Genomic DNA, 27,359 nt, shown 5'->3' on the forward strand with positions numbered 1-27,359 from the left:
TGCCCAGACTGCAACAAGGAGAAGCCAACCTCAGCCCAGAGGCCAAACACCACCTGCTCTGCGGAGCCTTTGAACTAAGAGTGCTTTTCATTAAGTGGTCGGAAAACCACCACAAGAAAATCACCTCGTGACACGTCAAGACCACACAGAATTCCTGCTCTGGGGCCCGAGGAGAAGCTCTGCTGGGGTGTGGCCAGCTGCCCTGGGAGAGCTGGGCCCTTGCGGAGACCCTGCAGCCAGGAGGCCGCACGCGCACCCGCCTCTACCCCCTAGCCTCTGCAGCTGCGGCTCCGCACGGCCAGGGTGGGTGATGGCCTGGCCACTGCGGGACGTGGATGCCACCAGCCTTTACCTTGAAGAAGAAGCCAACCCCCGGCTTCTGGTCCCCCTCGCTGCCAAGGTCCACGGAGCTGTCCCGGCCTTCCGTCTCCCCGTCCTCGTCGGGGGCCTTCAGGTCAGAGAGGTCCACCTCGATGAGGCTGGCCTTGCTGCGCGGGGGCTCGTCCAGTGGCACGTTCTCCTTCCCGGGCGCAGGCAGGGTGCTGAGTCCCGCCTCCTTTGCGCTGCCTTCCAGCCCCTCCCTGAAGCCCCCCTGCTCGGACAGGACGTTGGCGTCTCGGGAGGACGAGAGGACGAGCGTCCGCTGGTTGCTCTCGTCGTGCAGTCGGTAGCTGTCGAAGACGCACTTCTCCGCAGCCTCACTCCCGGGCTCGCTGGGCCCGTCCCAGCCCGGCTCGGGGGGCGTCCGGGGCGGGAAGGACCGCGAGTGTGGGGCGGTCTCAAGGCCTGGGGTGGGGGTCTTGCTGCGAGAGGAACCCTGCTGTCGCTCCTTCGGCACCTTCAGCTCAGCCGGTCTCCCTGACCGGGCGTTCCGGCCCTGACCGAGGCGGGGGGGCTTGCGGTGACCGGTCAGGGCCGTTGGAGAGAGCGGCTCGACAAAGTGGATGGCCGCCTTGGCCTTGGGGTCCTGGGCGCCGTTGTGGGGCCCGGGTGAGGGCAGAGTGGGGGACTTGAGCAGCAGCTGCTCCTGCTGCTGGGAGATCCTGAGGATGGCCTGCTGCAGCGTGCTGATGGTCTCGTTCAGCTTCTCGATGGACAGGTCGCACTCACCCACGTCCACGCCCTCGGTGTCCTCCAGGAGCACCGCCGACAGCGCCTTGCCGCGCTCCAGCTCGGGGAGGCCGGCGGGGTCCCGGGCTTTATGCGGCTGGACGAGAGCCAGGCCCTCCCCGTCCACGTCCGGAGACCCCAGCAGTGCTCCCCGGCCCTCCTCCTTGCCAAGGAAGTCGTCCCCATTGTGCTGGGCGTGCTCCCCTGCGAGGGACCCCGCTTTCAGCGGCTGCTGGGCAGCGTCGGCCCGGCCCTTCTTGACCACGTGCAGGAAGGCCGCCTTGCCCAGCTGCAGCCGCTGCCGCGCCGACACCGCCTCCACCTTCTTCTTCTGCGCCTCGATGGCCCTGCGCTTCTCCTCCAGCTGCATGTGCAGCTGCAGCAGCTCGGAGGCCAGCAGGCTGGCGTGGTCCCCGCCCGGCCGGCTCGGGCTCTGCTCCCGCCTCTGCTTCCACGTGGTCAGCGGGGCCGGGCAGCTCTCCGACGCGTCGGGCGTGGTCTTCTGGGAGCTGCTCGCGCTCGACTTGGTCTCACAGCTGTTGAGCCGCTGGAGCTTCCTCTCAGCAAAGCTGGTCATCTTCGCGCTCCCACTGGCCATGGACGCGCTGCTGGTCTGGGAGACAGTGCTCAGGCATGGGCTGGAGCGGCCGCTGGCGTCGTCTTTATTGTCATGCTCCTTCACCTTTAGGTCCTCCTGCAGCTTCGCGGACTCCTCCTCCCCACCGTACCCGGCTCTCACCACGGGATGCTCCTCGCCGGCAAAGTCCTGCTCGGCCTCGTCCAGGTCTGCAACGTCCGAGTCAGAGTCCTGCCGCAGGACGGCCCAGGTGTCCGGGCCGAGGGCGCCAGGGCTCCGCGCGCAGCTCATGTAGAGCCTGCCCTCCGCGTCCTTGTCGGCTCTGCCTACGTGAAGGAAGAAGCCGTCGGTGGACTGTCCCTGAGACGATGGGTCAAAACCGCTGCTGGCCAGAGACCCGCCATGCGTGTCCCCCGCCATCTGGGGCCCCACCTCAGCAGGCACAGCCTCGAAGCCTGCAGACATCTCTGAACAGGAGATGGGGGTGAAAGTCCTGTTCAAGTCCCGAGCGACGTGACTGCTGGGCGTCTTCTTCCGCCCCAGAGGCTGGTGGCCATCGCCAGACCTCCTGGACGTGAAGGCCCGGGGCCGCCCCTCTCCACACTCGTCCTCCTTGGTGACCACCTGCTTCTCCTTGGCTGGCCTGAGCACAGCCGGCATCAACGGCTCCAGGAAGAAGCTGTCGGGCTTACTCTCGAAGGTGTCCGCTAGCCTCTGGGGAGACCTGGCACCGGCCATCGGGCCAGGGTCGCCGCCCTGGCGAGCCATGTCCGTCCTCACGATGGCCAGGAGCTCCTCGTCTTCGTCCTCAATGTCAACATTGCTCAGGAGGCTCCTCCCGTCGGTCCTGAGGGCTGCGGGCTGGGGCTGGTTTTGCGGGGTGAGGTGGACGATGCTGGAGGCCAGGCTGTCCTTGCTGATGGAGCGGGCCAGGCTGACGCTGTCGCCACCGCCCGGGTCCATGTCACAGCTCGCGGTGTGGTGGAGGGCGAAGGGCGCCGGCTGAGACACAGGCCTGCAACGTGGGGAGAGAGGCCACGGGACACGTCACGTCTCCACGAGAGGCTTATGAGTGACGAGAACACGAGTCACGAGAGAGTCCTACTCTTACACACAGGACGTGTAAACAACTCTCTCCTGGGCAAAGGAAAACCAGGAGTCTTGCAGCTCAGCAATCCTCAGACACTCTGGCCCAGCCCCCCTTAACCACGCTGAGGATCCCAACGAGCTTTCACGGATTTGTCAATACGAGTCCGTATGTATCACCCTAGGAATTCAAGCTGAGACGTTTTGAAAACGGTTAAAAATTCTGGTAAGAAATCCATTACATGAGCTGTGGCCATATTTTCTAAAACAAGCCAGGGCAGAGTGTAAGGAGCGGCCTCAGCTGTGTCCCTGGCTGGATTCTCGGGCCTGACTGAGTCAAGCTGCTGTGACCCCACACCGCCCAGGGCCTCAGAAGGCTGAAAGCAGCAGCGTTGCTATGGGTGTATTCTGGGGTCCCTGGACCACATCTGGGGGGCACTGCTCTGCTAGACTAACCAACATTTCCAGCAGAAACGTATTTGGAAACGTGGACAGGTCACCTGTTTTTTTTTTCCGTCCATGCTATGGCTGCTCCTCGGGGCTGACTGTCGGCTCGGGTTAAGGAATTGGATCGGTGTCGCTGGTCTGCGGTTTGGAGAAAACAATGAGTGAGCTCAGCGTTAAGTAACCAGTTTTATATCACTTGAAATTCCTTCAATATAATAACCACTTCTCAAGGAAATGCATCATAACTCAGCACACCAAAACTGCTTAGGGAAGCAAATAATCCCAATACAATTTTCCACAGTTTTGACAATAGGTAATGTATAAGTCAGTCCAGGTCATTAAATCATGAGAATGTCAATTACACGGCAGTATCAATAAATGATGGGCTTCCCTGGTGGCTCAGCTGGTAAAGAATCTGCCTGCAATGCGGGAGACCCTGGTTCGATTCCTGGGTCGGGAAGATCCCCTGGAGAAGGGATAGGCTACCCACTCCAGTATTCTTGGGCTTCTCTGGTGGCTCAGCTGGTAAAGAATCTGCCTGCAATGCGGGAGACCTGGGTTTGATCCCTGGGTTGGGAAGATATCCTGGAGAAGGGAAAGGCTACCCACTCCAGTATTCTGGTGTGGAGAATCCCACAGACTGTATAGTCCATGGGGCTGCAAAGTGTTAGACATGACTGAGTGACTTTCACTTTAACTTTATCAACAAGTGACGTCAATGTCAATTAAAAGAACCAGTGAATGTCAAAGTGTAAATTTTTGACACGATGTAACGCCATGCTTTATGGAATTCACTAGGTTTAATACGGCCACTGTAAAGACTATAAATTGTAAGGTCATCAATAACACACAAAAAGCATGCCGCCAGTCTTCCTAACCAACATCGCCACATCATGACCAATCTGTTCACTTTGGAACTACGATGTAATGGCCTCCAGAGAGGGACGGGGGTGGCGGGGGTGGGGTGGTGCTTCTCACCTGGGGGGTCCTCTCCCTGCACCGTCTTCTGCTGCTTCTGTCTCAGTGGCAGTAAAGGGTGTGATGGGCTAAAAGCTGAGGCTCCCTTCCCCCTAAACAGAGAGGACAGGAGAGAAAAATCACCAGCTGCTGGTCTTCAAGTTCAAAACCAGACCAGCATGAATCACACCAACCTGCAAAAGATTCAGACTCCCTGGGAAAATTAATTACTGTAAAAATGAACCCAAAATGTACCAAGAACATCAAGAATTCAAACTTGGATAAACATCCAGACTGCAGCTCAGAGACACACTGACCTCTGGTCATGGCCTACATTACAACAGGCTTCACGTTTCCACAGCAAATTCAAGTTCGTGTTAAGGCTACCCTGCTCACCTGGGCGGGGGGCGCCCACAGAGGAGGTCCTCGCTACTGACTCCCCGCAGCTTCCCATCGCCCCGAGGAAAGGTGACCCCAGGGGGAACAGTAGACGGCAGGGGTGGGAGGCGGGCGGACTTACGGGGGCTCGGGCTCCCCGAGTTGCAGGTCAGCTGGGTTCGCCACTGCGGGGCCGCCCAGGAAGCTGCGCTTGGTGGCGTTGGAGATGGGAACTGGGGGCCGGCTGCTTTTGGGGTGCGACACTGATTTAGCTGCAGAAACAATTTTATAGGAATGGTAGTCTTGTTATTTACCGCTACTTAAAACACTAGCGAGAAGAATCTTTAAGAAAAATAAATCCATTTTTATAAGCACTAAAAACAAAACCTTTACATGAAACCAAACTTCTCAAAAAAAAAAAAAAAAACCTGGTTTCAAGGTCATTAGGCATATTTTGTAATGAATAAAACAAACATTTTAACAAAATAAGTACTAAAATCAAAAGACACAAGCCAGACTAGAGCAGCAAGGGAGGGTGCATGGACCCCTAACACGCAGCCTCCTCACTGGGCCTGGAGACGGAGCCGACCAGGGCGCCCTGCAGCCAAATCCTCAGGGGGCAGCCGGTCGGCTGGGCCCAGCCTGCGACCGAGCGCCTCAGTGGTCACTGCAGCTCAAGCCCCCATGGGCTCAGGGGTGGAGGTCAGGCCCAGCCTGAAGCTGCTCCCAGAACACTCGTCCAAGAAAGATGGTACCAGTGACAGTCCTGGTGGCCAGACCTGGACTTTGGAGGCAGACTGCTCACAGCCCATCAAGCTCCCTGGTGCTCCCTAGAGAAAGCCCTGATTAAACTCCACTGCTGCATGAAGGCAGGAGCCTGTAACCACACCTCCTGAGCACTCTTATGCACAGAAGTTTGCCACTCACCATCCTTCAGTTCCTGAACATCCCTGGGCTGGACAAAATCTGGTTTGACGTTCTCAAACCACCAGAATAGCTCGGCAATAAAAACCATAACATTTGGCTAAAAGAAAAAACAGAAAAGATCAAGGACACAGTAAATACCTTATTCCCACGTGGTTTTAAAAATGCACTTCTGATAATTGATTTTTACCTTCAACACTAAAGGAGCATACAGCATATCTTCTAGGGTGAGATAAAAGCATTTGTTAAGATATTCATTGGAGAACTCTCTCAGAAGCCGAATGTTATACAGACTGTCAGCCATCGACGTCACCTCCTTCAAGCATATATCTAATAGATAAAAACAAAACTATAATTTATGATAAAGATATGCTGTTTCATGATGTGCATGCACACAGATCTGCGTGCACATATATATATATACAATTTTCAACTGAAAAATATTTTAAATGAAGGTAAAGGTGACATTTAAAAAGGCAAAAAGCATTATTAAACAACACAAGTGATTATAAGTAATGCTAAATATAGAAAGAAAACACCAAGAAAAAGATAGGGAAAATCTCTAGGACCTGAATTTAACTGTTAACATCTAAAAAGTACACAGAAATTACTTGGCCTTTTAAGCATGTCCTGTGACAATCACCTCTCAGTTTATCAAGACCTGGCCGCATAAGGTCAGTGCACATCTAACCAAGCTTCTCCCCCGAGTCCTTCCAGTGACACTATCTCCATGGGTGTGAGAAGGGAGCATAAAACGGGAAACGTCAGGCTTGTCCCGCAGAAATGTACGGGACGCTGCTAATCACAGAAGTCAGGAGACCCACAGAGCTCAGTCTCCCTCTGCTGGCTGTCTGCACCCGGAGCAGGACAACTGTTCCATTTCATGCTGTTCTGCAGGATGCCAGACCCTCAGCCAGAAAATTCCAGCAGGGACACCCACACTGGGCCACTGAACAGGCTCTTGAGGGGGATGTGGGCCCACCCTCAGGAGCGACCGGAACACCCAGATGCCACCCTAAACTAGATACCAAGGCTAAACTAGAAGAGGCTGTACTGACGACTTAACTCTGCCTGTAAATAAACAAACAGGATCGAGAAACTTACTGTAAAAAACTTTACTCCTAAGAAGTCATTTTCAACCATTTAGAAATCTCACGCACAAATGGGATTTATGTTCGAATTCTGTCCTATGTGGCGATGCCCTAACATTGTGAACTCTCAAGAGAAAACTTTCATAAGTTGAGTAACAATTATATTGCTAAGAAATGTTCCTTTTACTCTAAAATTCAGATTGTGAAATATTACAAATATAAAGATCAGACTCCCAGGCACCCTCCGCCGAGTGAGCAAATGTTAACATCGTCCCTTCTCTGAGCCGAATCTTATTTCTCTCGGTAAAGCACCCAGTGCTGACCCGCCTGTCCCCAAGGCAGCACCCTCTAAGCCCTGGGACCCGTCGCGTGCGGCGTCTGCACCACGTGAGGCCTGCCCCATGAATCATGGGCACAGCGCCTGGCTGAGTGCAGACCGCACTCACGACAAGCCATGCCTAGCAGGCGGCAGCCTGTCATTTCCCCCAGACCCGGAATTATGTCTCCAAACAGTTCTATACTGATGTGAGCAGATTTTGTCATTCAACAGCTGTATTTGTTGTTGCTCAGCCACTAAGTCGTGTCCAACTCTTTTCAACCTCACAGACTGTAGCCTGCCAGGCTCCTCTGTTCTCCACCATCTCCTGGAGTTTGCTCAAACTCACATCCATTAAGTTGGTGATGCTATCTCACTGTCTCATCCTCTACCACCCCCTTTCTCCTTTTGCCTTCAATCTTTCCTAGCATCAGGGTCTTTTCCCACAATGGTATTCCCATCTCTTTAAGAGGTTTCCACAATTTCCCAATGGCTATATATTAATTCTGGGCTTCCCTGGTGGCTCAGCTGGTAAAGAATCCACCTGCAATGCAGGAGACCTGGGTTCAATCCCTGGGTTGGGAAGATCCCCTGGAGAAGGGAAAGGCTGCCCACTCCAGTACTCTGGCCTGGAGAAGCCCATGGACGGTGCATAGTTCGTGGGGCTGCAAAGAGTCAGACCCAACAGCGCAGCCTTCACTTTCACTGAGGATTCCACAATGTTCACTATTGCGCATGCTCTCTTCACCGGGAGCCCTTCCCGAAGGGGTCACGAGCTACGCTGCCCACACCTGGCCCTGGCCTGTCCACACCCTAGCCTGCCTGTGGCATCTCGTCCCTCCCTGTGCTGGGCCGTGTGCCCACCTGGACCGCCTCTTCTGCGAAAAGCCTGCTCTTACTTCCCCTCAGGTTCTTCAAATCCTACTGCTCTGTCGGGACTCTGTGTGTGCTGGTCACAAAGCAACAGCATGGCGACCCACTGTCAGCTCATATTTACTTCAAACGTGTTCTGAGGGCATATTTTATCGCTCAGTTTTATGATGTTCCTCTGTCAGCACAGTGAATTTTACATGGTTAAATGCAGTAATCTTTCCTATTGCTTGTGCTATTTTGTAATTTAAACAATCCATCCCATTAACAATGTCGTAACAATATTTTCCTTTTTTTTCCCAAGTTTTTAAAATTTTGCTTTTCCACTCTTCTGACTTTGGTCCAAGGCATGGTGTCTGGCACGTGTGGGCTGGAGTCCCACTGCATCCCCCTCACAGGTGGCGCCTGCCTCCCAGTTTGTGGGCCACGCCAGGTTCCCACTGAGCATCGGCGTCTGAGCCCCTCTGCCCAGCTCCCTGTGCTTTAGCTGAGGCAATGGGAAACACACAGGGTCTGGGACAATCAAAGCGACAGAATGATGAATGGGTCAGTGTGCCGAACGAAGCAAGACTCCACGAGGCCATCCCGACGCAAGGAGACCGACCCCCGGCACCGCAACGCCGACCTGCCAACCAACAAGTAGGGCCAGAAATTCCCATCTGACGACCACTCTGGGGTTAAAAGCGTGACCAGGAGACTGATGTCCATGCAGCCCAGTCACCGGTCAGTTATAAAGCAAAGAGCAGCGGTGTCAGAGAGGAGAAAGGCCGGAACCCAGGGACCGTGGTGTGTCCTGGACACAGCGCCCTGGGCAGCACGGCTGGGACACCGGGCCCTGACTCCCACCGGGAGGGAAAGCCCGGACCCCTCCTCTCACCCCTCCTGCTCCTGGTGCCAGGGCTGTCAGTTCCGGGGGCTCCCAGGGCTCTCGCTCGGCCTCCTCTGCAACCCCTGCTCCGCCCCCACACAGGGGAGCACGTCCCCCAGGGCAGAATCTGCAGCGCAGCCTGGGTCCCCCTTGTGCTCAGATGATTTCCGACCAGCAGAAACAGAAGGCCATTCTTGATTCTCCTTCCTCAGCTTTTTCTGGTTTATTGCTCTATTACTGTCAAAGGCTCTGAGATCAGCCTGGCATACTGATTTTTAAATTCCTTGCTCTACAGGACATGCACTGAGGCGACAGTTCAGTCACTCAGTCGTGTCTGACTCTTGGCGACCCCATGGACTTTATGCAGCATGACAGGCCTCCCTGTCCATCACCAAACCCTGGAGTTTACTCAGACTCAAGTCCATCAAGTCAGTGACGCCATCCAACCATCTCATCCTCTGTCGTCCCCTTCTCGTCCTGCCCTCAATCTTTCCCAGCATCAGGGTCTTTTCCAATGAGTCGCCTCTTCGCATCAGGTGGCCAAAGCACTGGAACTGAGACAACAAGTCTCCCTTTAAGCCATCTGAGCTGTGGCCCGTGCATTCAGGCATGTACGTCGCTCATTTATTCCACAAACATCTACCAAACGCCAGGCTGTCCCGGACGGCATGGGGTGTATCAGCGAGCTGAACAGATAAAGACACCAGCCCTTGGTGAGCCCCCAACCAGGAAACCCCACTGTGACTCCAAGTTAGATCATGAAATGCTTTAGAGCAAGTTGTTTGGTTTCCACACATTCAAGATTTTAACAGTTTGGAGAAAGACACTGCACGTTTCTGTCACTGATTTCTCGTTTTACTGTGTTATGACAAACTCTGTCGAGGTTTCTTTTATGGCCTTTATCAAGCCTGTTCTTGTAAATGCCTCCATGCATTCTCATTTAAGGGGGCAGGTTCCCTGTGAGCTGGAGCCCTGGGCCTGGCCTGAGCCCCTGTGCTCGAGTCCCCTCCAGCCTTCCTGTCCCCATCTGTGTCATCAGACGGTCTTACAAGTTAGGTCACAAGTGCGCCTCCGGTCATCTCACCCTGTGTTGCTTTTAAAACCCCCTTCTTAAGTTCTGCTACAGACGCAGTGCCTCAACTCTCTCCTCCTGCGGGCTTGTGCTTCATCCGCACCACAGACTCTCTGCTCCTAGTACCTCTGTCTCCAGACCCCGGTGGAGAGGTGAGACGCAGGCTGGACAAAACCAAAGTCAGAACCACTGAACTAGTGAGCCACGAGGCAGCCACAGGAGGTGCTGAGGGTCAGGGAGACCCCAGCGCACACAAGCGCACCACTCCAGTCTCTCCCCTGAAGTCTTCATGGCAAACGCTGTGCGCTCCGTCAGATGTCCATCTGCACAAGTCTGTCTGCTGCGCCCGCCAGCCCGCTGCCTTCCCGCAGGGACAGGGCGGGGGCAGGTGGCCCACTCCTGCACTGTGGCACTCTAAGTGAGACCCACACGTCTCCCGAGTCCTGACTCGGTCTCACATAAACTCACTGCACACCTGTCTCCTTCCCACCCAGGATGCAGCCCAGTGGCCCACCTCCCCCTGAAAGACCCCCCTCAGCCCCAGGTCTGGGCGTCTGACAGGGCTCCTGGCTTTGTCCTGCCAGCAGGGGGTGCCCCCCAGTCCTCCCAGGGCGCTGGTCACGGCTCCCATGGCAGGTGGCCCAGGCCACACAAGTACAGAGGCCTACCAGGCCCAAGAATCAGGTGCCAATCCAGGGGTTTTCACTAAAGATGGGGATCCCTCCTGGAATCTGAGACTCCCCCTCTCTTTCACACTCAGCTGTGTGTTTTACAAACTACCAAGCCCAGCATGTCTGATTGGATCGGGGAGGGACCACAGTCAGCCCTGTGCCAGCCACGAGCCTGGCAGACACTCCCTGTGCAGCCAGCAGTCAGGACATCTGTGGAACTCATGCCCCCGCCCCGCCCCACGTCAGAGAGGAGGGTGCAAAGCAAACCCACATCAGCAGCCCTGTTCCTGTCAGTGCTGCTCGGGGCATCACTCGCACCTCTCCCTACAACCCGGCGCGGGCACCGCAGCGACACACGCGACCTGGTGATGCCGCCGACACCAGGCCTGCGGGCACCCCTCACGGCGCGTCCACAGGCTGGCTTCCGCACTCGTCTTCCAAACCGCATTTGGGACGCTTTACCTCGACTGCAGTGGAGCCGACCGGCTCTTAGCCGCCCCGAGACGTAAGTCCGGTCACTGATAGGGAACGCGCTACCATATATGTCCCAGCCCCACCCTCCCCAGCAGGCAGAACGCAGGCCGGGCCCAGGCACGCTGTCGACAGATCTACGCATCCACATGCTGCCCCAGGGGATGCCGAGGCCTTGGAGTTACTCCCGCCTGCTTTGTCGCTGACACCAGCGGATGCCCTCGGAGGCGCGGGCCACACTCACCGTCCAGCTTCAGCTGCCCCGGGCAGTAGTAGTGGACCACGGCCAGGAGCGCCGCCCCGTGGCTGCCATCCCGCATCAGGTCCTCCAGCAGCGGGAAGTGGGGCGGCTGCCGCGCGCACAGCTGCTCCCGGCGGTAGCGCACCTGTGGGTGAGAGGGGGCCTGGTCACTGCGCGTGGCACCGGCGCTCAGCCAGCGTCCACGGCAGCTGGCCGGACCACGGTCAGAACAACGGCAGCCACACGGGAAAGCCTCTGGTCGGGGTAACGTCCTCTGCCTGGAACATGCGTCCAGACCCAGGGAACCAGGCTTCCTGGCCACAGCGGGCGACTGCCATGAGCTGCTCAGAATGCCAGGGCCGTCGCCCTCTGAGGGCCAGGCACCCCGGGGAAGGAGGCAGGACACACGTCTACATTGCCAGGGGCTGCACATGGTCCATGGATGAGAAACAAGTTACGTGGTGAACGCCCTACACCAGGAAGACCCACGTGACTGCCCTTCTCGGAGCAGCGGCAGCTCGGCATCATGGGTAACACAAGGCGGCGTCCACACGGCACCTGGGACACTCCCGAACAGCGCAGAGGCCGCCGACCGTCCACTGGCCCCCGGGCAGGCGCACGTAGCCGGGAGTCTGACGGCACGTGAAGTGCTTTCCCGAGGTTTCTGTTCCGCTGTCTTTATCGACAGGAAACAAGTGCTCAGAGCAGAGCCTCCCCGCCCGCAGGTGCCGCCCTGAAACTGGGCCTCGCTCTGAGCGTGGACATGCAGGCCACCCGCCGGGTGACCACGTCCTGCCGGTAAGCCTGGCATTTCTGCAGCTATGCTCTCCCCAGGGTGGAAGGGCACAGTGCCGGCTCGAGGGACAAAGCCCATGCTGCTCATGGCAGGTTTCCGGGAGCCGCATGGGAGAGTCAATCAACCCAAGGAAAAGCCTGTGGCAGCGACATGTGCTTGGAATACGCCCCACCTGGGCCCGTGCAATGCACACCACTCCCACCAGTCTCCACGGGGACTTTTAACTTGTTTCTCGGCCTGGTGCAGGCTCCCGCCCGGGGCCAGGCCCAAGGGCTCCTGCGTGCAGCCCAAGGCATGCACCCGACCAGCCTCCACACGCGCACGCACACACAGCACACGGCAGAGCACAGCATGCAGGAAAGCGGATGGTTTCTCACTGAGGACAGATGGTGTGCGTCTGCATTGGGGAAAGCGCTGACCCCCTGGGTCCGGGAGCAGCCACCGCCCCTTGAGGGGGCCCTGCTCCCAGCCCCGGGCCCGCCTACACTCAGCCCGCTGCCGACAAGTGGGCTGCGCGCTCGGGCAGCTGAGGGGACCAACCACCCTGGAGGAGACCCCGAGGCTCGAGGCCCTCGTCCCGCCTGACGCCCTCCTTCCGGGGGACCTGAACGCCTGATAGTCCTCACTACGCCTTGGACCTGCTTTCACAGTTTGACTCTGGCCTTAGCTTTTCCACAAGCTAAGAAATAGATAAACACTCAAAAAAAAAAGGCCTTCCCCCTCTTTGTGATTATTACATTTCAAAGAAGGGAAATTATCCATCAGCCACAAAGCGGACTCTTTCACTGTTCATGCAGATCCCACTGACAGTTTATATCCACCATATTTCCTTTATAATCAAATCCTAAGGACCATTTGATCCAAACAATTAAACTAAAGGGACAGGCAAAAATAAGGAAGCTTCAGAGAAACGTGCTCTCCGGAACTCCATTTAGAGGCAGCGCTTGCAGCGCCAAGTGTCGGTCGTGGGAAACGGCGCAGCAGACGGGCCCACGTCCAGGACAGCCGCCGGGCCTCGCCACCAGGACGAGCGTGCCACGGGCCGTTCCTGCTAAAATCTATAAGGAAGGGAATGGATCCTGTCACTGACCCTGAAGTTCATCACATAAAGCAGGAAACTACCTCTTCAAAGGAGAAACACGAAGCTGTCTGTTAAGTTTACCTAAGAAAGTGGGCAAACCACGCTCTGGGTGGCGGCTACAGAAGGCCTCCCTGGAGCGGAGAGGGCCGCACCACGGTCCACTCTGCCCAGAGCGGGCCAGCCCTGCCCCGCAGGAAGTGCAACAAACCACCAGGGAGGACACTCAAACGAAGACACAGGCGTGAGCGGTTTGAAATGGAAGCAAGTGATGGCGGCGGACGGCCGTCTGATGGCCGGGCGCGCGGGGTCCACTTACGGGCACTAACTTCCAGTACCACTTGGAGGGAGACTGCTCAGGAGGCGAGGGAAGGAAGGCAGGAGAGGAGTCAGCAGGCAGGTCCGCTGAGGACGGACGAGACACACGCAACACGCCACGTTCACACGGGAGGTGCGCCGCCTCCGAGAGGCAAGACGTGCCCAGTGCACGTGGCCCGGGACACTCTGCACTAGCAGGGACCCAGGGGACGCCACGGACACCACCACGACGCTGGCGGCTGGAGGCGTGCGGGCCGGGCCCTCAGAGGACAGGCGCCAAGCCCGCTCAGAGAGGGCCTCGGCAAGCCGTCTGCACCCGTCTGAGGAGGGGGGCTCACGGCAGCGTGGCCGGGGTGAGGGACCCGCGGACAGCATCCCAGGGCCCGGGAAGGAGCAAGAGGAGGCTCCCTCAACCCGCAGCCCTGGGACCGCAGCCTTGGCCGCCACGGTGTGCACAGGCGGAGGAACGTGGATTCAGTCACACACACACTTGGCACCCCCATCCCAAAGAGGGAGAAACAGGAGGAAGCATGTCGTTTCACTGGACACGGGACCTTCGCCCTCCTGAAGCCCACACTGGACACGTGGTCCACGAGGGCCCCGAGGGGACCGCTGGCTGCCAGGAACGTCCCCTCCTGTGCTGACTCCCCTCAGGTGACCCTTACGCCCTCCCACCACTCCCCCACCCTCCCAAGTTCAAGTTCAATACTAGGCCACGCCTGCCTGGAAGAAAGGGCAGCGGGCTGCCAGGACCCCGCCGCCAGGGCAGGGCCCCAGGGCACCCACTCCCCGCCTGGCAAGTGAAACCAAAGAACACGCAGGGAGCCCACACGGACACGATTCTCTACAACCCGGAGCTACGGCAACGTAGCGTTCCAGAGAAGTGCAATTTACCCTTTACCTTTTGATGAGCTGGACTTTCCAATAACTGCTGTTTTAACTTAACTTCTTTCTCTGTTATCTCTCTCATTTTAAGATTTACCTAAAGTGGAAGAAATCAAATGCATTAGGGGGGCAATCGAAACTGACTTCCAACACTGGGGTGTGTCCCTCCTTCACAACCCAGACCCCACCTCGCCCGTGTGAACTCCTGACTCTCAGATGCAGGCAGTATTTAGACCAGTGCACACCTGTGGAAACACACGGACCCCGTGACCTATGACTCTGACCCCGTGACCCATGACACGGAGGAGGGGAAAAGGCCGGCGCCCCCTGGTGCCTGCGCGCTGCTCCGGCCTCATCGCCTCACCCTGGTGCTCGGGCAGCACCACGCCACCGAACACCGCCAATGCTGCGACCTGGCTGAGACCCGCCCCGGACACCCGACAGGACTTCACACACTCCCTGACACCAAAGTAACACCAGCAACCATGGTCAGACGCCCGGAAGCACTTACTACAACTGCTCAGAAATAAAAATACCTTTTTCTGGAATTATTAACCCAAAGATAAGATCAAAACTGCAAATTACAAAATAATACCATGGAGGAAAAAACAAGACTAATGGGCATGTGGTCAAAGCTACGATCAGATGAAATGCCACAGAACTGAATGTCTTATCATTAAAAAAGAACACAGATAAGTGAACTCATGCAAATCAAATCAAGGACAGGGAAAAAACCTTTTTTTCATATTTATTTATTTGCCTGCATCAGGGGTCTTAGTTGAGTCATGTGGGATCTTCCGTTAGGGCACACAGATTCTCTAGTTGTGGCATGCGGACTCCGGAGTCACGGCGCAAGGACTTCCGGAGTCACGGTGCAAGGACTTCCGGAGTCACGGCGCAAGGACTTCCGGAGTCAGGGCGCAAGGACTTCCGGAGTCAGGGCGCACAGGCTCAGCAGTTGCATTTCGCAGGCTTAGCTGCTCCTGCGGCAGGTGGGATCTTAGTTCCCCAACCAGGGATCGAACCCACACCCTCTGCATTACAAGGTGGATTCTTAACTACTGGAACACTGGGACAGCTGAAAAAAATGGTTTTTAAAACAAAAAGATAAAAGTAAATATGGAAATATTCTAAAATAAACTAGAATGTACATGTACATGGGTAAGTGATAAAGGAAGTGCCGTAAAAACAGCAGCTATGAAATCTAGGGGCGGCACAGGAGCCACAGGACACTCCCTAGTTCTTGCAACTCCTCTGCACGTCTAAAGTTTTTCACAATTAAACACTGGAAACTAAAAATTTGGGGAAATTTGATTATGCCATAAATTACCTTCCTAACATGGAAATGATTTTCTGATTGGATTGATGCAGTGTTAATGATTGTAGTTTCTGATACTGTATCATGAGGTGTGACGACACGGAAGATCTATACACATCAGGGGAACAGCTTTCCCAGTGACAAGGTGCAGCCTCAGAAAACCACGGTAACAGGGCCAGGAAAAGTGTAAGAAAGATTTCAATATGACAAGAGTACAGAAAGTTCACTGGGCTACTCAGGGAGCTCAAACCAGTGCTCGGAGACAACCTAGAGGGATGGGACGGGCTGGGAGGTGGGAGGGAGGTTCAGGAGGGAGGAGACGTATGTATACCTGTGGCTGAGTCACACGGATGGCATGGCAGAGACCAAAACAATAGTGTAAAGCAATTGTCTTTCAATTAAACATAAGTAGAAAACAGCAGCAAGACCTCTCAAACGTCATCTACTACAATGGTTTTCAAAAAAAAAAAAAGTTCACTGGGCTAGTACCTAGAGTATATAAAAGAAACCTTGCAACAATAACAAGACAGTCAGGTTTTATAATGAGTAAAGGATCCGTACAGACATTTCTCCAAAATAAACCTACAAACGGCCAATAAACACATGAAAAGAGGTCCCCATCACCACCATCAGGGAAAGTGAAAGTCGCTCATTGTGCACGACTTTTTCTGACCCTATAGACTATGCAGCCCATGGAAGTCTCCAGGCCAGAATACTGGAGTGGGTAGCCGTTCCCTTCTGCAAGATGTTCCCAACCCAGGATTGAACCTGAGTCTCCTGCACTGAAGGCAGATTCTTTACCAACTGAGCTATCAAGGACGCACATCATCAGGGAAATGTGAATTTCAACTACAATGAGACACCACCTCATACCCTCCAGAATGGCTGGAAACGAAGCAGAAAGTGCATATTAGCAAGGACATGGGAAGCTAGAAACCTCAGGTGCTCGGGGAAAGGCAAACGGTGCGGCTGCCGTGGCCAGCCTGCCAGCTCTTCACAGGGCCCCGTGCAACCCGGCAATTCCTCCCCGAGACACAAGCCAAAGAAAGACGAAGACACAGCCACACACACACTCATATAAGAACATTTACAGCAGAATTCACAACAGCCAGAAAGTGGAAAACGCAGATGTCCGTTGGCTGAAGAATGGCTAAACAAGACCTGGAAGGGCTGCACAGCGCGGCGTTACACGACTACAGAAAGGAGCGGGCACTGTAAGCGCCGCAGCAAGCGTGCACCGCGCAAGCGCCGTGGCAAATGGAGAGTCAGACGCGAGCGGCCTCACGCTGCAGGTTTCATTTAAATGAAATGTTCGCAACAGGCAAATCCACATAGACACCAAGCAGAGGAGGGGCTGGCGGGGGCTGGGGACGGGGCGGCAGGTACGACTGCCGACACGACCGGCGTGACGCAGCGTCTGGAGTCGGTGGGGCGGCCGCACAGCCTGGTGGGACCTTAAAACCCCAGAGAAAGATGCACCTTAAAACGGAGAATTCTACAGCATGGGAATTATATCTCAACTTAAAAAAAAACGTTCATTAATAATGGTTTCGAATTCCACATTTCGGTTAACCTTCAAGAAACTAGTCAAGTTTTGGGGTAGAATGAAAAAATGATGTGTATGATTATCTGGAAAGATTGTGAAAACACTCTCTCCTCTTCAACTACGCATCCATGGAAAATCAGATTTTCTTCATGTACGTCAATAAAACCAACATGTTGCAGCAGATGAAATGCAAACCCAGACATCTCCAGCATTGGGTTAAATGCAGTTTATCTAAAACTCCAATTGCCTAGAAGAGATCTGTAAGAAACCCACTTTAAACAGAAAGGCAAGGAGAGATTAAACATAACAGGAGGGGATCCCTGGAGGTCCAGTGGTGAAGAATCCGCTTGCCAATGCAGAGGACACGGGCTCAGCCCTGGGTCCGCGAAGAGTCCACGTGCCGAGGGGCAAGTAGGCCCGCGAGCCGCAACTACCGAAGCCCTAAAGCCTATGGTCTCCAACGAGAGCAGCCCAGCTCGCCTCAGAGGGAAGCCCAGGCGCAGCAGTGAAGACTCAGCGCAACCGAGAACAAGTAAATTAAAAAAAATAATAGTAAGAGGAAGGCGAGAGATGTGCTGGTCGCGAGAAGGCTGGAGGCAAGGGCCACCACCTGTGATAAAGGGACACTCTGTGAACACAAAAGGACAGAACGATCCTAACAGCACGCAACGTAGCAACACGCAACACACACACACAGCGAGGACAACACGCCCAACAGGCAGAGCAGACGCAGTCAGGCCTGGGGACGCCAGCGCCCTCTGGCAACTGCCTGACGGGGCGTGAGGCCCCCAGAGATGCGACCACCCACAGCAACCCGAACCCACATGTGCGGCGCGCCGGGCTGACAGGAGAGAGGACGGGGGACACCGGCAAGACCACACGTGGACCCAGAACAAGCCTCAGTGAGCCCAGAAGGACGGCAGTCACAGAGCGCACGCAGACCACGCTGGAATGAGAAGCCAACGCCCCGAAAAATACCCAGAGCCACCCCACCACACACAGGGACTGAGCCACACGCTTCCAGACAGCGCACGGATGAAGCAGGGGTCCACACGTGAAGTGAAGCATCTTAGAGAAGGGAGACCGCAGCGTGTGAGACAGATGTGCACAGTGCAGTATCTTAAAGTATCTTAAAGAGAAGGGAGACCACAGCGTGTGATACAGATGTGCACAGTGCAGTATCTTAAAGTATCTTAGAGAAGGGAGACCACAGCGTGTGATACAGATGTGCACAGTGCAGTATCTTAAAGCATCTTAGAGAAGGAAGACCACAGCGTGTGGTACAGATGTGCACAGTGCAGTATCTTAAAGCATCTTAGAGAAGGGAGACCGCAGCGTGTGGTACAGATGTGCACAGTGCAGTATCTTAAAGCATCTTAGAGAAGGAAGACCAAGCGTGTGGTACAGATGTGCACAGTGCAGTATCTTAAAGCATCTTAGAGAAGGGAGACCACAGCGTGTGGTACAGATGTGCACAGTGCAGTATCTTAAAGCATCTTAGAGAAGGGAGACCACAGCGTGTGGTACAGATGTGCACAGTGCAGTATCTTAAAGCATCTTAGAGAAGGGAGACCACAGCGTGTGGTACAGATGTGCACAGTGCAGTATCTTAAAGCATCTTAGAGAAGGGAGACCGCAGCGTGTGGTACAGATGTGCACAGTGCAGTATTTTAAAGCATCTTAGAGAAGGGAGACCACAGCATGCGATACAGATGTGCACAGTGCAGTATCTTAAAGTATCTTAAAGAGAAGGAAGACCACAGCGTGTGAGACAGATGTGCACAGTGCAGCTGAGGTACTACTTAGAGAGATTAACGTTAAATGTTCACATCAAAATGAACAAGTGTGTAAAAACTAATCTCCTACTTTACCCAGAAAGGAGAGAAAATTAAATTCAAAATAAATAGAAAAACAATAAAAGCAAGAAGAGACGTTACATAGAAAATAACTGGAGAAATTAATAAAAACCAAAAGCAGGTTTTTTAGAACATTAATAAAGTTGACAAACTAGACCAACAAAGGGAAGAAAAAAGGACAGAAATTACTAAGAGCGGGGAAACGAGGGGACATCACTACGGACACCAAAGGACAATGAAGAAATAGGAACGTGACAATAAAGTCAAAATCTAAATAAAATTAACAAATTCCTTGGAAGTCACAAGTTGCCAAAACTGACACGAAATTAAACAGAAATCCTAAATACCTTACATGTACACTGAAAAGTTAAATTCATAATTAAAATCTTCCCACAGAAAACTCCAAGCCCAGATGGCTTCAGCAGTGAATCCATCAAAGACTTCAGGACAAAATAATACTAATTGTACAAAAACTATTTCACAAAATAAAGGAGTGAATACGTCCCAACTCACTTTTTTGACACTGGCCATCATCCTGATGCTGACACAATAAAAACACAAGAAAATACACAGAAGAAAGTACTGGATCTCTTAGATCTTTATATACATAAAATACTCTTGAAACTCATTAAGACAAACCACCTCATTAAACCTGGGCCAACTACCCGAACGGACACCTAACAAAATACACAGAAACACCTTTAGTTGTTAGGGAAATGCCAACTAACACTGTGAGACATCTCTACACAGCCACCCACGGCTGAACGGAAAGACTGATGCCACCGCGGACATGCAGAGCGTAGACGCCGGGACCCTTGTTCTGCACCCGGCCAGGCCCCTCTCTGTCTCCAGATTCCCGCAGGGTGCTTCCCACCTGCACCCCCACAAAGCTGGAGGGTGCATAAGAGGGGCTGCAGCCGCCGCGAGACAATCTCGCAGGCACTGGCCAGGCGCCACGTCCCGACCACGCCCGCAAGTCCACAGTGAGCCCGAGAGCCCCCACCTCACCGGCGTCCCTCACCCCCGAGGCCCCGCCCTGCACGAGGGAGGAACCAAGAGCAGGGTGACCATCTCAGCAGACATCCTGGCAGAACGTCATCCCCGAGACACGCAGGCCCCGCCAGGCTCTGCCCTGCTCCTCAGCTGACCCTGGATAAAGCCCTATGTGACAGAGGACGCGTGTGCGAGCTGTACAGTGAGGAATGCACAAGCTCCCGGCGCGGAGCACCACCCCGCAGGGCCGGCTTCTGCCCCTCTGCTCTGTGAGCGCAGTGTCCCGCACGCAGTACCTGTCTGCAGGGAGGGGCTTAATAACCACAGGCTCCAGTGGAATCCCCTCACCACATACCCCGGAAAACGAACACTCTTCACATGGATCGTACAGACGGTCACACTGTGAGCGTCTAAATGTGAAAGGAGAAAACAGCGTTCAAGAGGATACCCTTTCCTCTTAATCAAAACACCTTCTAAAACTGAGATCTCCATGAATGCACACTGGGTGCCTGAGGTAAAAACAACAAAATTTATGAAGCGGGACCACCAACACACAACGCAGCGCCTTCGCAGCCCTCAGCCTTCCGTCTGCACACGCAGAGGAGCCGGTCCGTGTGAACCACAGCGGACAGTCTCCTGGGCCTCCGGCTGGGTCGCGTCTCAGCAGGACACACAGGCAAGTGATGCTCTCGGGGAGAAAGGACCCACACCCACGGGGCACCCCAGAGCTTCAGGCCGCTCGCCTGCCTCCGGCAGGGCCCCCGTGCTCACCTTGTTGACCCAGAAGACCATGGCATCCTCAAGGTCGTATGGGAGCTCTTTGGAGGCGCTGAAGGTGGAGAAGCGCTTGACGCTGGCCACCACCTTCTCGATGCTGATCATCTCCACGGTGTAGGCCATCATGAGGGCGTCCACCATCGCCATGTGGGCGCTCTGCGGGCGGAGGCAGCAGTCGGTCACCCTCCCCTGCCCCGCAGCCCAGGGTCAGGCGGAGACCCTCCCTACACCCACACAGGAGCCCTCCTCGGGGTCAGGTCAGCCTGGCCCCCCCCTCCTCTCCGAGGACCCGGTGAGAGTTGAGCCGTGGGAGAAGACACGAGAAAGGCCCGAGGCCACGTGACCACCGCTGGCCCCAGGCAGTCAGGGTTGTGCATGCTGAACTCACGCCTTGGAGCCCTTTCTTCCCGGAACCCGTAACATCCTCCCAACCCAAAACACACCCAGCCAGGCCAAAAACCAGAGGATGCAGAACACCCAAGAACAGTCTAAGCTAAAGCCACGTGGGAGGTGCCAGGAGGTGGCTTCGACCTGGAGCAGCCTGGCCCAGAAACGCCAGGCTGGTGAGAGGCTGCGGAGGATGGGGAGGGGGACACTCAGGGGAGGATAGGCGCGTCTGTTTATTTTGGCATGAAAATTCTTGGAAGACAGACGTGAAACAATCTCAGAGCGGGCTCGGCAACTCCATGTCACCACCTCTGAATGCAACTCGGTTTACCGCAGCCGGGGTGGGGCAGTGCTGCCCCGGGGACACGCTGGGGGAAGCCGCCCGCACCCCGTTCCAGCCCAGCCACATCCCGCCGAGAGAAGGCGGTCTCAGGCCCAAACTTTCGGGGCAACTCCGCTGCGCTGCAGGGGCACAGCAGCCACCCCCCGGCTGCCCCCCACCATCCAGGCCACTCACCATCTTGATGGGCGCGTGGCTGAGGTCGGGCTCCGTCACAGGGGTGTCGTCGCTCTCCATCACGTAAATCCCTTTCCGGGACAGGGCCTGGATGACAGACTGGTGTCCCTGCAGGGAGGCCACCTGGTCCCCTTTGAGGATGAGGCTGCACACGCGGCAGTACAGCTCGCTGGACAGCAGGAGCTTGATGACCGGGGGCTTGATGTGCTCCTGCTCGTACTGGTCGATGTAGAAGGGGTCCCTGAGGTCCTCGGGGATGTCATCTGCAGCGACAGGAGACCCCCACGTGTGGGCATTACCACAAATGCAGCCGCACCGGCGCTCGCAGTCGCCTCCCGCCTCTGGAGCTGCTGGTGGGATGGTAGCCGGAGGACGTCGAGTTGGGGACACGGGTGTGGGGATAGCCATCTGCAGGGCAAGGTCTCGCCCTTGATTCACCAGAAGTGTCGGGAGCCAGGGCAGACCTGGGTCTGCCACACCACAGCGATCCAGGCTCAGGACTCTGGAGTGGCCACGGGAAAGGCCACAGAGGAGAGGATTTGGACAAGCCTGTAGTTAACACGGGGCCACAGCTCAACTCAGAAGGATCAGAGCTCGAGGTCTGGCGCAAGCAGGACAGCATGTGGGCCAAGAGCAGGGCCCGAGCGTGGCGGCCTGGCCTTAGCCGGGCGCACCTCTCACGGCCGGTCAGCCTCGCCTTGAGGGCCAATCACAGACGCTATGAAGGCCGATCTCCCACAGTCGGGTGAGGATTAAATCACAACCCGCGAGTAAGTCACGGTGCTGAGAGCAGAGGCTGGAGCTCCACAAAATTCACGCAAGTATCGGTTATCAATTTTAATATCAATTAGGCTAAAAAGACGGTCAAGGAAGTGTCTTCCTGTTGCTGTGCGCCACGCTCTGCCCCATCCTGTCAACCAAGGCCGCCTCGCTAGCCTGGGGCAGGACGGTGGAGACCTGGAGCACGCAGGGGCAGAGGCCCCCAGGAGGCGCCCACCCAGGCGAAGGAAAACGCAGGCTACGGGCCTCCATGACACAGCAGGACAGAGAGCCTTAAAACACACCGTGATGTCCAGCCCCAGCCCAGACCAAGTAGACTGGAAGGCCCTGCCAGGACCAGCATTTGTTCTGCCAAGAACTGCTACATCAGAGGTTCTGGAGGTGGCTGACAGTCTCCCTCGAGAACTCACTCACTCCTTCACGCTGGTCGTGGAAACAAGCACTCAGAGGTCTTCTAATTCTGGACCCCTGTGCACCCCACCCTTCACTGGAGATGCCAGTTGGAAGAGAAAGAAAGTGGGGCAGCGCCCAGTGCCCCTCCCCACTCCACCAGGCAAGGCCCAGGGACAGAACCAGCTCCCCACGTGCAGGCGCGGGCAGCTCGGGAGCGGGGCCCTGGCCTGCCGGCCGAGGGGAGGCCAGAACGAGTGGAGAACCCAGGACAGGAGGGAGCCTCAAAGGGGACCCTCGTTCACAGGTGAGCCCCTCCTGTGCCAAGTGCGAGCAGGACAGACCCGAAGAACCGAGCTGACCTCGGAACCCACAGCCTACAAATGGCAAACAGACATCTGTTCTGGAACCTAATGGGGTTTACTGCAACCCGGCTGCTAAACAAACCACCAGATACGCCAATATCCTCCAGAGGATTTTAGCGGGACCCAGAAAACAGCCTCATACTATTCAAAATGTCCAGGACCCAATCCATTATTTACTCAACATATACAGACAGGAAAATGTGACCGATTCTCAGGGGGGAAGACGGTCAACACACGCCAACTCTGAGATGACCCAGATGAGAGAATCAGCAGAGACTTCACAGCATCTATTATACAAGGCTCCATGAAACCCTCCTGAAACAAACGGAAAGAACAGAAGGTATTAACAGAGAAATAAAACTTATTAAAAAAAAAAAAAACCTTCAGGATTTCCCTGGTGGTCCTGTGGTGAAGAATCCACCTGCCAGTGCAGGGGCCGAGAGCTGGAGCCCGGGCCCGGGAAGACAGCACACGCTGTGGGGCAGCTGCACCCATGTGTCACAACCGCGTGAGCCCACGCACCCCAGAGCCCACATCCCGCAACCGAGAGCAGCCCCCGCTGCCGCAATGAGACAAAACCCGAGCACGGCAAGAGACCCAGCACAGCCGTGAATAAATACACAAATAAATTTTTAAAAGCTTAAAAAAAAACCAAAAAACCTTCAGAACTGCAGAATCTAGTTATCAACAGGAAGTTCAATGACAGATTCAAAAAGATGAACAAAGCAAACGCAAACTCACAGATATGGAGAAGAAACCAGTGGTTACCAGCGGGGGCGGCAGGCAGCATGAAGGTGGGGGAGCGGGGTTACAAACAGAAACACTGGGAACAAAGCGGGCTGAAGGACAGCCTGTACAGCCCAGGGAACGTGGCAGTGTTTTCTAATACCTACAAATGGAAAGTAACCTTTAAAAATTGTATAAAAATACATTAAAAATTAACTGAAATTTAAAAAATACAAACAAAACAGAGAAAACAATCAGTGAACCTGAAGACAGATCAACAGAAATAATCCATCTGCAGAGCAGAGAGAGACGATGAAATGAAAAGCAGAGGCCCCATGACTGCTCCCACTGAGGGGAGCCTGGGGCAGGAAAAATATGTGAATGAATGGTGCCCAGAACCCCAGCAAACCCAAACAGAACCAACTCGAAGAAAACCAGGCCCACACACTTCCTAATCAAACTGCTGAAAGCCAGAGAAGTAGCGGGCCCAGGGGACCCCTAACTGGAGGCATCAGCCAGACCTTCGATGGCTACACTTGATGAAAGGAAACAGGATAAGATGAAGAATTCTGGCAGAAAAATGGAAATTATTCTTAAAGAGACAGAGAGAGAGAAAAGAACTTGGCAGATAAGAAAAAGAACCAAGAAGAAATTCCAGAACAGAAATATGCAGTGACTTCACGGACACACTGGTCTGAACAGCACACTGCACACAGGGCAGAGAAAGCACAGCAGACAAGGGGAAAGGCAGGCGCCGCCAGCGCCACGGCAAGACGGGACGGAAGCAAAGGGAGAGACAGGGTCCCGCAGAGCCGGCAGGGAGTCCCAACGCTGAGAAACCCATGCTCCCCAGCAGGGGTTAAAAGAAGAAGGAAGAAATCGACAGACCAAAGAACCTCCCTGTAACATGGGTAAAATCCAAAGACAGAGGGGGATCTTGTAAAGCGGCCAGAAGGGGCCCTCTGGTCAGGACAAGATGGCATGGACCAGTCTCTCCCTGCTCCTCTCCACTGGGCACAACCGCAAACCCTGGCGTAACTCACAGAAGAACCCACAGAGAACTGGGGACGGTGGAAGACGACCCCAGACTGGAAGAGCACAGCAACAGGGTGTCTTCCCACCTCCCACCCAGCAAAGGTGACCCAGGCCTGGTACTTCCTGACCCCTGGCCTGGAAACAGAAGGTAAGTTAAGCAGGCTCATTCCTGTTGCACAGGGGAGGTGAGGGGAGTCCCACCCACTGGCCCGGGGCCATCCTGGCAGAACCAGCAAGGGGTAGGAAGCAGCCTGAACACCCACCTCCACCAGGAACCCAACCTGGAAGCGCCTCTCCTTCCCTACCAGGCCGGAGACACCCCCTCGTCAGCCTGCACAAGGGGAGTCCAGCGGTGGGAGTCCAGCCTGGACACTCCTCATCCTGGGGGAAGAGAATCCCACCTCGCCCAGAGGCACCGGGCAGTCGGCCCCACGGGCCACCCTCCGCCTCCGAAAGCAGCACCAGCAGGGGCAGTGGAACCCCTGACGCACCACGAAACGGCACCGCAAAGGCTCTGAGCAGAGCACTGCCCCTGGAACCGCAGTCCACACGGCGGGCCGGGACCTCGTGCGGAGCCTAAGCAGGGAGACTGCCTACTATGATAAAAAAGACTTCAGTAACACCTAGAGTCACCTAACGTAACAGCCAAAATGACCAGGAAACAATCAAAGATCGCCTATCACACCCAGAACCAAGGAAATCTTTAATGAGAAAAAGATAATCAACTGACACCAACACCAAGATGAGTCTGATGTTGGAGTTATCTGACCAAGGACTTTACAACAACCATCGGAAAACAGACTACAAGTAATCACAAGTTCTCTTGAAACAAATGAAAATCGAAAAAAAAATTCAACATAGGAGTTATAAAAAGAATCAGATAATGAACTGAAAAACAGAGTAACATTTTAAAACTTACTAAATAGTCTCCAGGCTCCCCTGGTGGCTCAGATGTTAAAGAATCTGCCTGCAATGCGGGAGACCTGGGTTAGATCCCTGGGTCAGGAAGACTCCCTGGAGGAGGGCACGGCAACCCACTCCAGTATTCTTGCCTGGAGAATCCCATGGTCAGAGGAGCCTGGTGGGCTACAGTCCATGGGGTCGCGGAGTCAGACACGACTGGGCGACTAAGCACAGCACAAACAGCCGCAACAGTTTAAGTGGCGATAACCGAGCATGGAATCAGAGAAAGTACACTCAAAAAACAAAATGAGTTGAGTCTCAGGGACCTGTGGAAGAATAACAAGAGATCCAGTATTTGTATTGCTGGAGTCTCTGAAACGAACGTGAGCAGGGCTAAAACAGAAGGTAAGGAAACAATAGCTGGAAATTTCCCAAATATGGCAAAAGATATCCACTCACAGATTCAAGAAACTGAAGGAACTCCAAATAGAATAAACCCAAAGAAATCCACGCCACGACACTGCATAACCAAACTTATGAAAACTCAAGACAAAGTATTTTGGAGCAGCTGGAAAGAAAGAGAATACAACTCATGGGCAGCGTGTTTCCCCTCTGAGCCAAGGAGGCGCAGGAAGTGGCACAGCGTACACGTGCTTGAGGAAAAGAACGTCCGGATCTGGCAAGACCATCCCCAAGGAACTGAAGAACTAGAGACGTTCTCAGGCAAAAGAAAATTGGGTGGCGGGGGGAGGAGTCTCTAGCAAACCTTGAAAGATTGGCTAAAGGAAATCCTCCAAATAGAAAGAACATGATTAAAAAAAAAAAAAAATGAACCCTGGAGAACCAGGAAGAAGCAGGTAATATGCGTGAGTAAGTAGACTACCCTTCTCCCCGTGAGTTTCCTAAATCACACCCCGTGAGACAAAGTCCACACTTTTAGGGACTTGAGACGATGACGACTTTTAAATACTTTTAAAAGTGGGGAGAGCAAAGGAACCTAAATGGAAAAAAGGTTTCCACACCTCGTTCAAAATGGTAAAATAATATCTGTCAACTGTTGGAAGTCACATATGCATACTGTAATACCCAGAGAAACCACTCAGATAGCTACACAGATACACCCCAAAATGACAAGACGGAATATATCAAGATGGAATCCCCCAAAACAGTCAAGTAACCCATAAGAAGGCCCAAAAAACAAAACCAACACACAAACAAAACCAGGAACAACAGAAAACAAATAAATAAGATCTCAGACTTAAGAGGTAACACAGCAACAATTACACTAAAAGTGAATATTCTAAGTACATTGAAAGACAGAGACTGGCAAAGTGGATTAAAAAATAGATACAATTATAGGTCATTTACAAGAAAATTACTTCGAATTCAACAATATAAGTAGGTTGAAAGTAAAGGGACAGAAAAGGCTATATAGGCAAATATTGTTTAAAAAAACAAAGCAGGAAGAGCTATATTAACATCTGATAAAGTATTAAATAGGAAGAAAATTACTAGAAATAAAGTGGAACATTATGTATGCCAAGTTGCTTCAGTCGTATCTGACTCTTTGTGATCCTCTGGTCTGCAGTCCACCAGGCTCCTCTGTCCAT

At 54.3% G+C, this 27,359-nt stretch overlaps 1 protein-coding gene across 6 annotated transcripts in view; it reads right to left on the bottom strand.

Annotated features, from left to right (window-relative positions):
• CAMSAP1 (calmodulin regulated spectrin associated protein 1) overlaps positions 1-27,359 on the bottom strand; it is a 43,993-nt gene that overhangs the window by 7,607 nt on the left and 9,027 nt on the right. For 3 of the 6 annotated variants that reach the window (XM_045162386.1, XM_045162385.1, XM_045162389.1), the window contains exons 3-13: positions 21,551-21,813; positions 20,641-20,802; positions 14,173-14,253; positions 13,273-13,305; positions 11,083-11,224; positions 5,670-5,809; positions 5,483-5,579; positions 4,698-4,827; positions 4,199-4,290; positions 3,274-3,358; positions 353-2,702 (exon numbers count right to left, since the gene is read on the bottom strand). In XM_045162386.1, coding sequence (XP_045018321.1) covers positions 353-2,702; positions 3,274-3,358; positions 4,199-4,290; positions 4,698-4,827; positions 5,483-5,579; positions 5,670-5,809; positions 11,083-11,224; positions 13,273-13,305; positions 14,173-14,253; positions 20,641-20,802; positions 21,551-21,813 — 3,575 coding nt within the window. The remainder of the gene's footprint in view (positions 1-352; positions 2,703-3,273; positions 3,359-4,198; positions 4,291-4,697; positions 4,828-5,482; positions 5,580-5,669; positions 5,810-11,082; positions 11,225-13,272; positions 13,306-14,172; positions 14,254-20,640; positions 20,803-21,550; positions 21,814-27,359) is intronic. The other 3 variants (XM_045162390.1, XM_045162387.1, XM_045162388.1) reach the window with 2 other exon arrangements.

Source organism: Bubalus bubalis, chromosome 12 (genome assembly GCF_019923935.1).
Source record: "Bubalus bubalis isolate 160015118507 breed Murrah chromosome 12, NDDB_SH_1, whole genome shotgun sequence".
Classification (NCBI taxonomy): Eukaryota; Metazoa; Chordata; class Mammalia; order Artiodactyla; family Bovidae; genus Bubalus; species Bubalus bubalis.